The sequence below is a fragment of the Acomys minous genome, assembly GCF_964271855.1.
Source record: "Acomys minous genome assembly, chromosome: 2".
NCBI lineage: Eukaryota > Metazoa > Chordata > Mammalia > Rodentia > Muridae > Acomys > Acomys minous.
Genome location: NC_140484.1, coordinates 75,886,538 through 75,903,338, shown reverse-complemented (window position 1 = coordinate 75,903,338; position 16,801 = coordinate 75,886,538). Strand labels below are relative to the sequence as shown.

The following is a 16,801-nucleotide window of genomic DNA, read 5'->3' as shown; positions in this document are numbered from 1 at the left end:
AAACTCACTGCAGTATTTTACTAGAACAGTTTTTCTTATTTTGCTAAGTATATATTAAAATATTTGGTTTCTCTCTCTAAAGGAACTCTATAAAAAAATTGGATACTTTAAAGTGATATTTCCTACTCTAGTAAATGAACACAGAACTCAGTGAGTTAATGAGTTAATTTTTAACATTTTTCTATTCTAAAAACCTTATCCTAATAAGCTGGCCATAATACTTTTTATATGGTGAAGAATCTTTTGGTTCTTTGACCTAGAAATCAGTTTAATGGAGCAGAGACGTATAGCTTCAGCCTTAAAGAGGGGCTTGAGCAACAGCAGCAGCAGCACAGGGGTAGCATGACTTTCTCCCCAGGTTCCATTTTTAGAAGAATTTCAAAAGGGATCCTAGGGAACTGCAGTGAAGAAAAGGTTAATTATAGAGGGATAATTTAGAGTATCTTTCACTTACACATGTGAGTGTAGTTCCTAGAAAGTGTGTAATAATGAAGGGCTGGGGAGAACAGTAATACAGACTGGAATTTCCTGACATAAAATATATTTCAACATTCATGTTATTTTAGTTGTTGCTGTTACTGTTTGAATTGAAGAGATTTTATGTATTTAAATTACTAAAGCCTAAAAGAAACTTAGGTTGTGGAAACATCTGACTTCTTTCCTCCCTTTAGGAAATGATGTTCAGAGTCTCATCAGTGCATAGCTCTGTAACCTTGGTGATAACATGACCAGGCTGAGGAGACACTCATCAAGGACAGTGAAATGGCCTCTTACATCTCTGTCCTTTCACACACCATACTCTCCCCTCAGTTTGAAGGCTCTTTATTCACCAGGCCAGGGTTCTAGACTGGGTACCATATGCTAACTCACAGGAAAGACTTTTGAGTAATAGTTGTCTTATTTTTAAAAAGTGAGTTGAACTGGATTAATTTTTTAAATTCCTTTGTGTCTTAGTTGCTTTTCTAGACAGCATGACGAACACAGGCATGGCACTGGGCAATAGCTGAAGCTTACATTTGATACATAAACAGGAGCCAGAGAGAGCTAACTAGGAATGGTGTAGGCTCTTGAAATCTTAAAGCTCACCCCCAATGATATGCTTCCTCCAACAAGGCCTCAATTCCTAGTCCTTCCCAGTTAACACAGGGGACCAAGTATTCCAACATTAGAGCCTGTGGGAGCCATTCTTACTCAAACTACCACGCAGTTAGTTTATAATATTGGGGAGGTGTTATAGAGGATCAGCAAGGAGAAAGACAGAGAACTGAGGATGAGTGTCCACTCCTGTCCAAATCTGAGAGTTAGATCTGAGCTAAAGCTCAGATAGCCAGGACTGCTGGCAGCAGCAGGAACAACATACCTACTGACTGTCCCCCACTGTCCTGTGTCTTCATCTGAGCCTCATGACAATGCTGCAAGGAGTGTATTTGCCCCCATTTTGCAGATGAAGAAGAAGTTAGCTAATTTAGAAAAGTTAACTCATTTAACCAAGGTCACCTGGTGATAAAGCTGGGCTTCAGAACCTGGGATCTTACAGTTTGTGTAGACGTTCTGAGAGAGGACAGGTGCTGTAGAGCTGCTGGGGATGAAGCACCCACTGTCCCGACTGCTACTTTGTGTTGTCTCTGTTTGTAGAATCATAACTAAAGATTGTTTGAAAGCAAAAAATGTTAAATAGTAAAATATTTAAAATACCAACCATTTCCAGAACAGAACAACTGTTTTGCTAGAACCCTATAACTGTCTTGTGTAGGAGTAACTATATCTATAATGATTCCTTACTTTTAATAGTATGTAGTTACTTCAAACCACAATTTGTCAGGTTTTAAAACTTAATCTTCACAATCGCTCTGAAATAATGAGCAGAATAGTTTCCCTCATTTGAAGGAGTAGGAGAGAGACCAGAGAGCTGAAAAGGAAAGATTATTTAAAAGTGAGAAACAAACAATTTTAGTCCCAGCATTTGGGAAGCAGAGACATCTCTGTTAGCGCAAAACCAGCCTGACCTACATAGCTAGCTAGTACCATGCCAGCCCGGGTTACCTAGGGAGATCCTATCTCAAAAACAACAAAAGAAAACATTAAGGACAACTTTGGTATATTTATGTAATTCAGTAGAGCCCAAATATTGCTGTCTTGTTTTATTTTATTTTTTAAATATTTTTTTCTTCCCTTACTCTTTTTTTTTTAATGATTTTATTTCTTTTGTGTATTGTGTATATGAGTGCTCTATCTGCATGTACACCTGCAGGCCAGGAGAGGACATCAGATCCCAATATAGATGGTTATGAGCCACCACATGGTTGCTGAAATTGGACTCAGGACCTCTAGAAGAGCAAACAGTGCTCTTAACCACTGAACCCTCTCTCTAACCCCCAAATATTGCTCTTTTAACATACAATACATACAAAATATTGTTAATGAAGTAGTTTTATTCTTTGAAAAATACTCAGTATTAGAAATCTGGAATATATTTTGCAAATCTCTATTTAAACTGGCCTCATTTCAGTGATCAGTATTCATAAGTGTGATTAATGGCTACAGTTTGGGGCAGTAAAGACAATTACTACTAAAATACTGGGCTCACTTGGAAATTCTCATTATAATAATTTAATTTTACTGGGTTCTTGGACTAGCCTACAAAACTTGCTTTAAGAAGCAGAACTCTCCCACCTCCCTTTTGTCCTCATGAATTGTAATGAACTCTTGATTTCTATTATATTTATTCCTTCACTTATCAGGTCAGTGTTCCCAGAGACAATACCTTGTATTAATTCCTCAGGGCCTCTGTTGGTGACAGAGTACTAGGTGAGGCTGGTCATTGTTCTGGAGAAACTGGTCTAACCTGTGGGCCCAAGACCCAATGACCCTTTCACAAGATTGGCTAAGGCCATTGGAAAACACAGATATTTACATTATGATTTATAACTAGCAAAATTACGGTTATGAAGTAGGAACAAAAATGATTTTGTGGTTGGGGCTCACCACAACATGAAGGGCTGTATTAAAGGGTTGCAGCATTAGGAGGGTTGAGAGTCACTGTTCTAGAACAACATAAAACTGCTTTCCCACACCACACAGTCTTAAAGCCTGGAAAGTTTGGTCTTAATAATGTCATAAGTTCTGTGTCTTGCAGTTTATTTTTCTTTGAAAGAGATATAAAGAGTTATTTTTTAAAGAAAGACTTTAGGCTTACAAAGTAATTCTTATGCTGATTGTTTGGCTTTGTAAGATTACTTAATATATATATACCATGACACTTCTAATACTACACATAGTTCTTACTAAGTTCTCCCTAAGAATTATATTTTTTTCCTATAATCTGATTTTCAAAATTATAGCCAGGTGGTGGTGGATCGCACCTTTAATCCCAGCACTCTGGAGAAAGAGGCAGGCGGATCTCTGAGTTCAAGGCCAGCCTGGTCTACAGAGTGAGGGCAGGACAGCCAGGTCACTGTTACACAGAGAAATCTTGTTTTGGAAAAACAAAATTATTTCTCCCTAAAATAAATAACCATTGTCAAACTAGTTGACAGGCCTTTTAGTGTTACCCTTCCATCACTTTTTTTCTTTTAATTTTGATCCATAAAACACAAGATGGCCTCCATTATTTTATCACTATGTTCTAAAACAAAACAAAGCACCATAGTGAAAGATAAACATTTGGTGTGGCTTCAAAAGTAGAGTAATTGTTGTAGTTTTTAGTATATATATTTATAATGATATAACTTGAGATGGAATTTTTGGTAGCTTAATGGTTTTATTTGACTAAGGAAAATTAATGACCGTGCCTTGAGGCAGTTGAGTAAAGTTTTGTCTTAACTTAGAAATAATTCTTCTTCAGTTACTAATATTCAGCCTTTTCTGGTCAGCCTGAAAGGTCTTGAATATTTTATTCTCAGGTCTCCATACAGTGGTTCTGATGAGAAAGTTATTTGGCCTGGAGTCCTCTCGCTGCCTTTCATAGTTCCTGTTGAGGCCTCCGCAGTTTGACCTGTCAGACCCACTGTCCTCCAACCTTCTCCTCTGTGGTGTCAGGGAGCTAGTGAGCGCAGGCACAGCCTTTAGGAAGGAGGTTTATCAACTCAGCTGCTCATCAGCCATTTTTATGAGATATTAAATGTGTCAGAAGTGGCCAGTTAGTTTGAGCAGTTTTCTTACTTAAACACTGAAAAGTGACTATATTAACTAAAATATCAACTTAATCTCCAGAAGTTTAATTTATTACAAATTTGGCCAAAGTGATTATTTATAGCTTTTCTTACAGAAAATATAATTCTTTTTGCTAATTTAAAGCCATTCAGATATACAAAAAGATAATAATTATAAAATTATTTAAAATTGAGAAAAATACAGTTTCCATTTGAAAAATTATAAGCCACCATAAAATGTTTTCTAAAAAGCCTTTTATGTCTAAAAAATATTATAGAAATTTTTACTAGTAAAAATAATATCAAAGACAATGGGGCACATCTGTGGGAAAAGAATGTTTTGCATGTCTTTTCCTGTACTGTTCATCTAAATGATAATTTCTTTAATAAAATGTATATCTTATATAATAGTAATATATGAACATTTTATCATAACAATTCATTTCAGTTTCATATTTACATTGTTTTTTGTTTGTTTGTTTTCATTTTAGGCCACTGAACAAAAAATCAAAGGTACGTTGTTTAAAGCTATTTCTTCTTTTTTCATTAAAATCAAGTTGTTTATGTGCATTTTTATTTACCTTCAGGATGGGGGAAAATGTGTGAAGGAAACTGGGGTGGGAGCAGACTGCTTCAGTGAAGTCACGTTGGTGCCTTCTGTTGAGCTTTTGTATGGTGTATATCACCACATGAAGAGGGTCTGTCTGCTTCGCTTCTTGTTCTCTGTCCCTCATAGGCATAGTAGTGCCTTCTGTTCTTGTATTACCACTTGAATAATAATACATTGCTAACCCCAAGGTCATTGAGCCAGGTTACCTAGAGCATGTCAGACTGAAGACTTAGAGCTTAATCTGTCTTCAGCTTCCTGCCCTTGACTGCCGTAGGGCTGAAAGCTGTACGGCTCAGAGACTTGAACTTACTTGGCTCCAGCACACCACGTTGGTGTTTTAGCTGTGTTAGAAGTATGCTCTCTGCATCTCATCAATACGTGTATGCACAGTACAACCTGCGGTCATAAGATTCATACTAGTTAAGATAGCATCTATTAGATGTTCTCATATCAGAGTAAATAAGAATAGCTAAAGCCTATAGTTCTCTGAAAAAAGGTTTTACATGAACCTAAAGAAAAAAAAAACTGAGAGACAGGAATTTAAGGGTAAATGGATTTATTTACAGTTTGACCAGAGCTGGGGAGGAATTCTTAGTCTTTCTCTACTTTGCCCATACAGTGATACAGTTTATGGAAAAGATTCAGCAGACACCAAGAAGTATGCCTGGATAGATTTAGCTGTGAGTTCAGGTCACAAAGCTTCTGGGACGAGTGTCCTTCATCTGTTCAGCTTCAGTCCTTACCCCAGCTGGTATTTATTGGAGACATTCTAATCCCTGGTGGGGGAGGTCAGTCCGGTCTGAATCTAACCACAAGAACCATGTAAAAAGTACTGCCCACAGCAGCATGCTGTTACAACCCCAGTGCAGGGGAGATAGATGGGCACAGGAGGATGCCTGGAGCTTGACAGCTAGCCAGTCAGGCCGAATTTGTGAGCTCCAGGCCAATGTGAGACTATCACTTGAAGGAGATGGATGGCATTCCCGAGGCTGACACCCAAAGCAGTTTTCTGGATCACACATAAGCACATACACACATGGCTACACTGGTTACACGCATAAAAACCAGAAACCAATCCTTAGGACCAGTATTTCATAGTGGAAACTGGAGGCGCACGCAAACAGAACATACAGTGTAGTTTGATTGATGAGTCATTAAGTTGTCCTTAAGCACAGAATAGTGCTGTTTCACTTGATAGGAATGAAGGAAGGCCCTAAGATAGGAGCCTTTATAGATTCCATGGCAAACAGTGAGATGCAGAAAGAACCAGCTAGTTCAAAGCACAGAGGAGAAACAGTGTGGTCTTACGTGCAGTGGTAGTAGTACAGGAACCTTAAACACAGTCCTGAGTGGAGAGATTTCAGGCTGAAGAAATAGGTGAGAGTGAGGTCAAAGTGAACTTTTATGAGTTTATGTAAATGTTCTCTATTCATATATGAGCATGCCAAGGAGCTTAGACTTTTGTAGGCAGCTAGGAGCCAATAATGAAGACCTCAAGCAAAGGAGTGGCATGTTTTGTTTTGTTTGAGACAAGGTTGCCTCTGTGTCCAGACTAGGCTGGAACTAGGGATATGCTACTCTGTCTAGCTTTTTTTCATATTTTAAAGCTGTTAACCTCTGTGCCTGGAAAGCTGGCTGAAACATGAGTGGAGATTTAAAAGTGCTAAGAAATACATTTTGGACAGAGGAAGCAGGTAGATAGGACAGGTAATAAGAATGGAATATTTGTTTCTGCACATAGGTATTAATAGGATTGACAATATACGGGCCTAGAGAGACTTGTTGATCACAGAGAAGCTAGACCAGAGAAGGAAGAGCAAGAACACAGGGCAAAGAGATGAAATGCTGGGTGTAGGAGACAAGACTAGTGGCTGCTGGGCTGCTATGCCTTGGGCTTCCTGTACATTTTTTTCCCAGAGACAGAGAGAGGCAGGAGGATCTTTGAGATAAGGCCAGCCTGGCCTAAATGGTTTGAGGCCAGCCAGAGCTACATTGTGAGATCCGGTGGTCAGAAGAGGAAGTGAAAGTGAGATTATGAGTAAATCAGAGTTGCCATCATGCAGAATATGCGCAGCCACATTAACTCTCCTAAAGCTGCAGCTGCCCTCACTCCACTAGCCTGTGTGAGAGTGTAAATTGCCCCTAGTTGGTTGTTTTGTTTTATTTTTCAAAGCCAAACTCCTGTTCTTTTAGGGCCCTTATAATCTGACCTCTTATGCTCTAACTACCCCATTTACTCCAACTCAGATTTTTACACTAATTAGATTATTTGTTTCTTCATGTTCCCTGCTCTTTGCTTCTATTTATTTATTTATTTATTTATTTATTTAGTTAGTTAGTTAGCTAGTTAGTTAGTTAGTCTGTCCAGGTTCTTGAGCAAGGCTGTCTTCATTGTGCCTTTTATCAATGGTCTTGGTCTCTACCCTTTCCAATTTTTCAGAATTTTATTACATCTGTAATTTTGGACACTTGGTTATATTTTGTCATAGATTTGTTAGCTGACTCACAAATTTTTCTTCTTCAGTGTGATCTTTTAGTACCTATTGTTTAATATCTTTTCCAAATGTAAATCATCCTTTGATTTCCTTGCTTAAGCTTTCTTCTGGTTTTCAGGTCTTCTCCAAGTCTGAATATGTTAGACCAACTATAGGAAAGTCACTTAAGATGCAGTGTGCTCTTTCCTTCTTTTTTACTTCATCCTCGATTTACTGGCAGCTCCCTTGATAACTGGTCATCATTTTATCTGTAAGCATGTTTTGTTTTCATGCTGGGTATGTGTCTGTAATGTTTATGGTTTGGGGTTTAGTAGGTAGAAATTACAAATGAGAGCATTGACGGTCAGGTTTGGCCTGTGCTCAGTTGTTTTGATACACAAAGTGAATGAACACCACTGTTGAGTGGACTGACACATCCATCACCCCATATGGTTTGTTTTGTTGTGTTTTGTTGTGTTCTGACTTTTGGCAGCAACAGAACTTGAATACATCTTCCATTTTGCTTTAGTGGGCAGCCCAATGTTATTAACTAGAGTCCTAATATGTGCAGTAGGTCTCAAGACTTACTCAGCATCAGTTAACGGCAACTTTGGACCCTTTCAAGAAAAAACTTTTACATTTGTTTGTTTGTTTGTTTGTTTAGCATCTGTATGGCTTGTGTGTGGAGGCTAGACGTTTTTGTTTGTGGATCCTGAGCCTTGAAATAAGATCCTTAGGTTTGAGGACAAGGGCCTTTACCTACTGAGCCATCTCACTACACCCCAACTTTGTACCCTTTAATCTATTCCTGCTCATCTCTGTCCCTAGTGATAACTAGTCAGTTCTAAGGGTTTTGTGGTTTTGTTTTGTTTTGACAATATTGAGGATTGTTCTGAAGGGCTTACACACACCAAGCAAGCACTTTAGCACCTTGCTGAGCCAAAGTTTCTATTATTTTTTTAAAATTCCACATTTAAGTGAGATTATGTAGTATTTTGGCTTATTTCACTGAGCATCATCTTCAGGTTTACCGCTGTCATTCTGAATGCCAAGACATCCTTTTTTGGTTTTGAGTAATATTCCAAAGTGTGTGTGTCTTGTCTGTGTCTGTGTGTATGCTCAAACATATGTGTATGCCTGGAGTCCAGAGTATTCTACAAGATACTTGAAGGTGCTGCATTCTTTGGGGTATGTACCTGAGGAGGTGCTGGTGGGTCATATGATACAGTTAGAGTTTTCATTTTTGAGATACTGTTAGTTCTTAAATTTCTCAGTGATCAAACCTCCTACTGAACAAAGTTCAGGAACTTAAGTGGCTTCACAGAGCTTCAGAGTAGAAAACTCAGACGTCAGAAACCTGTGGCTTCAAGCATGTAATACGATGTGGGTGATTTTGAGCTCTTGGGTATACTGAAGAGGTTCTTCACAGCTGATGTGATACTCCGTAGAATCTGGCATCCATGCTCTAAGGTGCATGCCCTTAGAGTTAGGGTGGTGGTAGTCTGGCTTATATACAGAGTGCCACCATGGTTCTGCAGCGTGAGCTGATTTGAAAGCCAGTATGTGCTGATGTTTGAAACAGAGATTGATTGCTGATTAAGAACTCCCAATGGCAAATTCTTTTCTCCCTGGGAAAGAGTAACAAGTAATTCTGTACTAACAAGATGGAAAAAAATAGCTACCTACTTTCATGAAAATAGTTAAGAAAACAATTTTGTTTGGTTAACAAAGTCACCATTTTTCTTTTCCCTCACTAAGGAGGGAAAATGATTTACATGCATAGGATTAGGTTAATGTACTCAGTAAATTCACAGAAAATGCTGAGGGCCCCACCCCCTTTTTTTTAGGAACATACAGCCACCAGTAAATTGTTTAAATTGATGAAAATAAGAGATTGTGTGTTTCATCTGTGTGTGGTGATTCTGAAAAGGACCAAGGAATCAGGAGATAGGAGAAAATCAGTTTAGCAGAGGGCTGTAATCAATACTATGTTCAGGAATGAAGAAGAACCCATAGCTTGGGGAGTGTATGGGAGTACCCCAGAGCTGAGAAGCTGAGGTTCTACTATAAGAGCAATGAGGGCTTTCGTTCCAAATTAAACAATCCAGGGATCTTCTCTTTTACGCTTTAGAGAAGGATTAAGATGAATTAATAAGAGTAGCTGTATCAGTAAACACCCACTTTCAAGTCCTCCACAAAGACAGTACGCACGGAAAGGTTTCTCCTGTATTTAGTGTATATTTCTACAGGCCTTTAATTCTGGTAAAAGTAGTATCTAGGACTCAAAATGCATTCTGGACGAAAGCCTTTGTTCTGCTGTGTCCTAAGGAAGATGCTGGTGGGATGGCCAGAGGCCAGGAGCTTTGAGTCACCGCTAAATAGAGTAGTTAGGATTGACTGTCACCTTTGCAGTCTTTATTTCTGTGGTTTGGGGCAAGTTTCTTCTTAATTTATATACACACTCAGGTGAGCTAGCCCAGCCCGTGTAGGTGCTTTAGAATGAAAGTGGATTGGAAGCTGTGGGTGGCAGGCAGAATGCTGGGTAAGTATTGTGTGCTAGAGTATGTAGGTAGCACTTTGAGCTAAAATCTACAACTGTGGCTTATAATCCCTGTCATTTTTTTTGGTTTCTTTCCCTTCATGTTCCCATTAATGTTAACTCATTGGGCCCATATTTGTGTCTCATTTTAACTGACATTAAATAATTTTTAAAGTGGTTAATTGGTTATTAACCCTATTGTTAAAGGAGTTTGTTACAGTAAGTTGTCTATGTTTGGCCTATGAAGCCAATAACTGACACAGAGTCTGAAATGTACTTTAAAGCTGTTAGCACTATGCGCCTGGCAGAATCTAAACTGATTCTAATCTACTTGTAAATTAAAACAAACTACCCTAAACCTCATAATGTACATATATTCTAATCACTTGCCAATCTGATCCTCAGGCGCGTCTCTCCCCCTTCCTTACCAGACTGTCAACCTTTTTCCCCTCTCAACTCTCAATTCTGGCTCTGTCCCCCCTCCAGGAAGTCCCACCTTCTACTTCCTGTCCTTCTGCCCAGCTGATTGGCCAAACAGCGCTTTATTGACAGTTGTTACTTCCACTCAAGACATTCCTCCACAATTCTCCTTTTTAGTATAATAATAATAATAATAATAATAATAATAATAATAATAATAATAATAATAATAATAATAATACCTTTTACCTATACATTATATCATTACACCAGTATACAATATACACACACAAGAACCACAAGACAATCGTTTTATTCATGTTATACTCATAATGTTTCGCTCTCTTCAACCCTAGGAGAGACTTGAGAAGGAATAAAATTAATTACCTGAGTAAATAGGAAGAGGAGGTTAGCAGCTTCCAAAATGGGGAAAAAAAAAAAAAAACCAGGACAGAGACACTTTGCTGCCTCAACAGTCACTCAAAACTCTTTTACATGTTGGAGCATCATCTTCAGCCTTCTGGCCCAATATATCTGACAGGCATATTTATGAAGCAGGGACTATTGGGGACTGGCCTATCCTGTCTTGGCAGAGTTTGGCCGTCAACTCCACCTGCATCCAAGCTTGCCCATTTCGGGCAGAATTCTGTCTGTGGCAGAAAACAAGGACATGTTTGCCCAGTGGCTGGTTTGCCACATCTGAAGCCATCTCCATAAGGAGGTTCCTCGATGCTCATTACCTTCTTTGAGGCAGGCTGACTGTTGCCAGGAGTCAACCTGTCTTATTTTCAAAGAATCCTCAAAACAATAAAAACTTCTTTAAATGTCATGTACTGTAGGTCTCTCAGGGTTTTGAAGACCTTATCTAAATATTTTACCTTATCTATTTATTGAACCTAGAATGTATATTCTTGTGATAAAATTGAATAGTACAATGAATGAAAAGTAAACCTATTTTATGTCAATATCTAATATTCTATACCAATGAATTAAAAATAGCCTTGCGAGTAACAACTAACACCTTAAGTTGAAAAGTAGATTCAATAATCTACCTTTTGTCCTATCTTTCCTATATATTTCTATATTCTCAGAGAAAAATCCCCGAGTCCAACCTCGTTCTCTCTCTCTGAGTAAAACCAATAATAACACAACCAATTCCTAATGAAAAGAAACATCCATAGCCCAAAACCTTACCCAACCCCTTTTAAGGGAAATGGGACAGTGTTCTCTTTTTAAAGCTTCTTCAGGCTGATTTGGGATGAATAACACCTATGTAGGGGCCCAAATAAAACTAGGAAAATGAATAACAAGCTAGAGATAGCATTTGTGGTCCAGTCTCTAAATGTTGAGAAATTCAGGCTTAATCAAAGTCCAGTATGGGACTGTCTGAAATCCTGGACCAATTGGAATCAGGAGCTTTCTTCGAAGCTGTCCTGGGAGATGTTCTGTTCTGACGATGAGCAGCAACTGAAGCACTTGTGGATGGAACATGAGGAATGCAGGATGTCAGCACATCAGCATGCTGGAGGATGAATCCTGTTGGGTCTGATCCAGCATCAGTATCTGGTACTTTTGTTTTGAAAATATATAATTTCTCACAAGTGTTATACAATTCTAAAACTATAAATGCATGAGATGTGCAGGGTGCACAGAACAATCGAGGCTGGTTCTGTAGTTTGAATTCATGTATGTATAGACTCACTTAAACTAGCAGTCTCCCTTTTATCCAGGTCTGTTTTATTTTGACCTCTTTCAAAGAGGAAGTATAATAATACCATTACCAAAGAACATACACTTATTATTTAATTGAAATCAAAACAAGATTGTGTAGTTCTAAATGTCCATCTCTAGCTCTGTGGCTCCTGGTGTATGGCCAGGCTGCTACCTGTCTCTCAAGAAAATGTATCCCGTTTTAGAGACAAGCCGGTTTATGCATACCCTAGGCATCTTGTACCTGGGTTTTCACATTTATCGCAGGTGTTTTTGTCTCACACCTTCTCTGCATAGGGATGGACACTTCCACCTTGTAAACTAAATGTCCTTCTCTAGGCTCTATGGTGCCTGATACTAGCCTCTACCTGTCTCCTGAGAAAATGTATCCCATTTTAGAGACAAGCTGGTTGCCCTGAGCTAAAGAAAAGGCATTAAGGTTATCCTTTTAAGTATATGAATTTTAGGCTTTGAGATTTTGGGACTTAACTAGGCTGACGTGTACTTTGTTACCTGTAAGTCCTCGGTGTATTTTTGCATCTAGTGTGACCACCACCTGTCCCCCGTGAAAGTAGCTCACGTTTAGAGGGATAAGCAGGCTACCAGAGGAGTGACACTTTAACTCAGCATACAAATGCTTTTCGATGTGGGAGGCATGCAGTTTGCTTGTCTGTTACTGAAAAATTTGTCCGCTTAAATCCTAGGCTGTCTCTGCAAGTAACTTCTCAGCAGGGGGGCATCACACCTGTGGAGACCAGGCTGGTCTAGAACTCACAGAGATCCACCTTTTTCTCCATTGTGTTAAGATTAAGAATGTGTGCCACCACTGCCTTGCACAAATATTTCATCTCACAGCCAAGGCTACATAGAGAAACCCTGTCTTGAAAATTAGAAAAACAAAACAAAAAAAAACAAATATTTCATCTCAATTCCAGTCAAAATCTACAAAAATTTCAAGTAATATTCAAGAATTAATAAAAAAAAATTCTAAGTCTTGGGTCAGTTGTGCCAATTTCAACTTCAGTAAGGGAAGCCCTGTCCGCCATTCTTTTGAATTTAGTTATTGCTAATTCGCATAGGTGGACCCTTTCCAGAGAGAGCTGACACACACCTTGCAGCTAATGAGTTCTGAATTCCAGCCGCTATCAACTCTATGGAAAAGAGTTTGGTTCCTTCTTTCCTTCTCAGGTAACTTAGCCTGGCATCTCTCAGCTTTCTGTCTTTCTCCCTGAACAACAAAAGCCAAGAAAAGGCCAAAAAGGATCCAAGAGCCTTCTGCCATAGTGAGTTGGAGGGGAACCATAGCAGTCTATTCCCCCCACCAAACTATAACAAAGTATCCTTTTTCAAGGGTGTGGATACACTAAATACATAAGGCGCCAATTTGTTACAATAATTTGTATGGGTTTCTGCCTAGGAAGCCAATAACCAACAAGTTCTTAGCACTACTCGCCTGACAGAATCTAAACTGATTCTAAGCTACTTGTAAATGAAAACAAACTACTCTAAACCTCATAACATACATATATTCCAATCACTTGCCAATCTGATCCTCGGGCACTTCTCTCATCAGACTGTCAACCTTCTTTTCCCCTCTCAACTCTCAATTCTGGCTCTGTCCCCCCTCCAGGAAGTCCCGCCAGCCACTTCCTGTCCTTCTGCCCAGCTGATTGGCTAAACAACGCTTTATTGACAGTTGCTACATCCACCCGACATTCTTCCACAGGGTTTTTACTTTTAATTTCAAACTTAGATGAGGGTTAATGTTGTGCAATAAAAGGGACATTTGTTTTGAGATCCCACTGATGTAACTTTTAGCTCTGCTGTTTACCAGGTGCTTGAGCAGCTTTCTTGTGTGTCTTCATCACATTGTTTGTAAAACGGGAATAATAGCTCAGTGGTGTAGACTCACGATGAAGGCTGCCCAGGTGAAACAGGAAGCTTCTCCCACCCCTCTGACTCTGCAGTCCCCTGCTGGGAGTCTGCAGAGCCTTGGGGTCCTCCTTCTAGATAGTAATTTGCTTTCTGCTTCCATTAAAACAAGAGCCCAGTGCAGTAAAGGTGAGTCAGAGTGCATTGTGTCTACCTTGTGAGAGATGGTTAAGGTAAGAGTGCTAACTGCTCTTGCACAGGTCTGGAATTCATTTTCCAGCACCCATATTTCCTGAAACCTCAGCTCTAAGTTAATTGCTTCTGGCTGCTAGGGGCATGCATCATACACACACACACACACACACACACACACTCTCTCTCTCACGGAGTGCTGGGATTAAAGGCATATGCCACAGAGAGCAAGTCTTTTATATTAAGACTAGAAAGCTCTTAAAGTGGTGATGGCTTAGCGGAAGCTAATAACGTAATTGTATTCGTGTGTCAATTAATTGTTTGATTAAGAGGAAAGTTGTTTCTGGGCACAATTTAGGAAAATACCAGTTTTAGTTCTTTAAGCAGTTTTTTTTATAACTTTGCTTTTTAATTTCTCAGCCTATTTAGATTTTGCTTGCAGCCTATAAACCATGAAGTAGATGTGTTGGGTCACACACAAAAAAAATGCATTATTTTCATTTGTGAATAAAATTCCTCTAGAACTTACTGGTAGTATAGCTTTTGGTTTTTTGAGACAGGGTTTCTCTGTGTAGCCTTGGCTGTCCTGGACTTGCTTTGTAGACCAGGCTGTCCTGGTACTCACAGAGATCTGCCTGCCTCTACCTCCCTGAGTGCTGGGATTACAGGCGTGTGCCACTGTGCCCACCTGGTAGTATAGTTTTTGTTTTTAAGATTAATTATAAGAAATTGCTGTATTTTCATGTTAATTATATTGACAGAATGAATTTGTTTTGTTTTCTACATACTGGCTCTAGATTTGTCTGATTTGTTGAGCAGACTAGTGTACTTCATCATCTTCTGTTGATCATTGTGTCTCCCTCTTTGCTGGTTCTTAATTACTCCATCGTGGAAGTTGATGTCCACAGAGATATTTCACGGTGCTCTCTGGATTCAGCGCCTCATTGTGCAGGCAGTTCTGAATCCTGATTCAACTGAGGGAGAACTTGGTACCCAGCACTTATAAAACTACATGCACTGCAGCATCAGGATTTGTCTGAATGGTGGAGAGTAGATCTGTTGGTCCTAAAAATACTTCTAAGACTGCTGTTGAGGGGATTGGTGAGTTGTTTTCTAGGTATGGTGGGCAGAGATCTTCAAAAAAGGTATCAAGGTATTTGCACAGAAGAGTTTGCTTGGAAAACCACAAAAACTCATTCTGGGAAATTTGGTGCACTGGAAGAGAAGGAATTGTATAACGAATAGAACAGTATATGGGTCTGGAGAAATAGTGGGGATGGTTCTTGTAAATGAGTTAGATTAATTCTGGAAAATGTTTTATGATAGAGATGACTTGGGAGAGGTAGATAGACAGATTTAGGGTGGTGTGAAGGTATCTAGGGCAGAGTAAAACCAAGCAAGTGTAGGAAGTTTTTACACAGTAAATTGATGAGTGCCTAGATTGCAGCAGTGCAACAGAGGACATAAGAGTCATTTGAGTCTCGTCAAGGAGGTTTTCTGTTGGACTTGCTTTGTTTTAAACTAGATCTAGAGGGCTTAGAATAAACTAAGGAAGATATTCCTGGTTGAATGCCCAGATCTCTTGCAGTGAACCTCCTGCCTTTGGCTTAACTTGTTCTTGCCACTTCTCTGATTCTTAAACCTATTTTTGGTACTGTACTATTTTCATTTTATAGTTTTTTAGGACTTCTTTTTCTGTCTGCGTGTTGAATCTTAAGTCCATATTTTTAGTTAAGACTGTTCGGAATTCTAAGACCATATATCCAGTTACATTGCATATATGGATTTTTCTATAGTGGTGACATTCAAAATTGAGGTGAGTATAGGACCTCAGAGGCACCCTAAAATTATTTTTTCCTAAAATTATTTCTTAAGATCTGTAAGATCAAAATTCTATATAAGGAAAAACTTTGTTTGCTCTTTTCACTCATATTCTTTCATGACTATATAGTAGAGTTACCTAGAGGCTGTGTAAGGCAGAATATCACAACAGATTTAGTACAGAGGCATATGTGAAAATCTACCTGTCTAACATTAGCCAAATCCTTAAAAAGATGTACAAAAAATGTTTAAGGGGGAAAAAAAGGAAAAAAAATTGGCTGTTGTTTTTTGCCCCCAGAAAGGTTACTAACATTTAGATGTAATACCTATAGATGTAGCTATTATAATAAACACAACTGTTTGAAGTCCTCAGATTTTATTGGTGTAAAATTTTCTGGCCTTTTCCCAGCTTTTTGATGAGGATGGCATTTAGTTAGTATATAGCACATATACTGCTCTGAATGCCTGCTCACTTTTTTACTTAGAGTTCTCACACATGTCTGGTGGTTACTCAAAATATCTGCATATAAGTTGCCCTCTAATCCCTTGTTGCTTTTTACATAAATCACACCTTGCTTGGGTATAAAGTTGCAGTGTATTTATGTATTATTATGGGTGTGCACCTATGTAGAGGTCAGAAGACAACTTCTCTGAGTTGATTCTCTCATAAAAGTTGCACCTTTATGTGGATTATGGTGACGGAGCTCAGGATGCCTGCAAACACCTTGACCAGCTGAGCCATCTTAGTGGCCCTCTGAGTTTTGCTCTTCAGTAATATTGTAAGTATTAATAAACCCTGTATTCTAGAGGCAGCAGCTTACTTACTAGCTTAAGTTCGCAGTTGGTTGTCAAGCATGCTGAGTTCAGTACTAAGCACATAAAACACAGTTTTGTTTTTAATGTCCCTGAGATTTCATAGTTTTCATTTGGAGGCACTTTAGAATATTCTATTTTATTTTTGTTTTTATTTTTGTGTGTTTGCACGCATGGAGGTCAGAAGACAACGTGTGGG

General features: G+C 38.9%; 1 protein-coding gene across 6 annotated transcripts in view; it reads left to right on the top strand.

Moving 5' to 3' along the window:
- The window catches only part of TNRC6A (trinucleotide repeat containing adaptor 6A), a 171,979-nt gene that overhangs the window by 114,700 nt on the left and 40,478 nt on the right, over positions 1 to 16,801 (top strand). For all 6 annotated transcript variants that reach the window (XM_084767106.1, XM_084767104.1, XM_084767108.1 and 3 more), the window contains one exon: positions 4,643 to 4,664. In XM_084767106.1, coding sequence (XP_084623232.1) covers positions 4,643 to 4,664 — 22 coding nt within the window. The remainder of the gene's footprint in view (positions 1 to 4,642; positions 4,665 to 16,801) is intronic.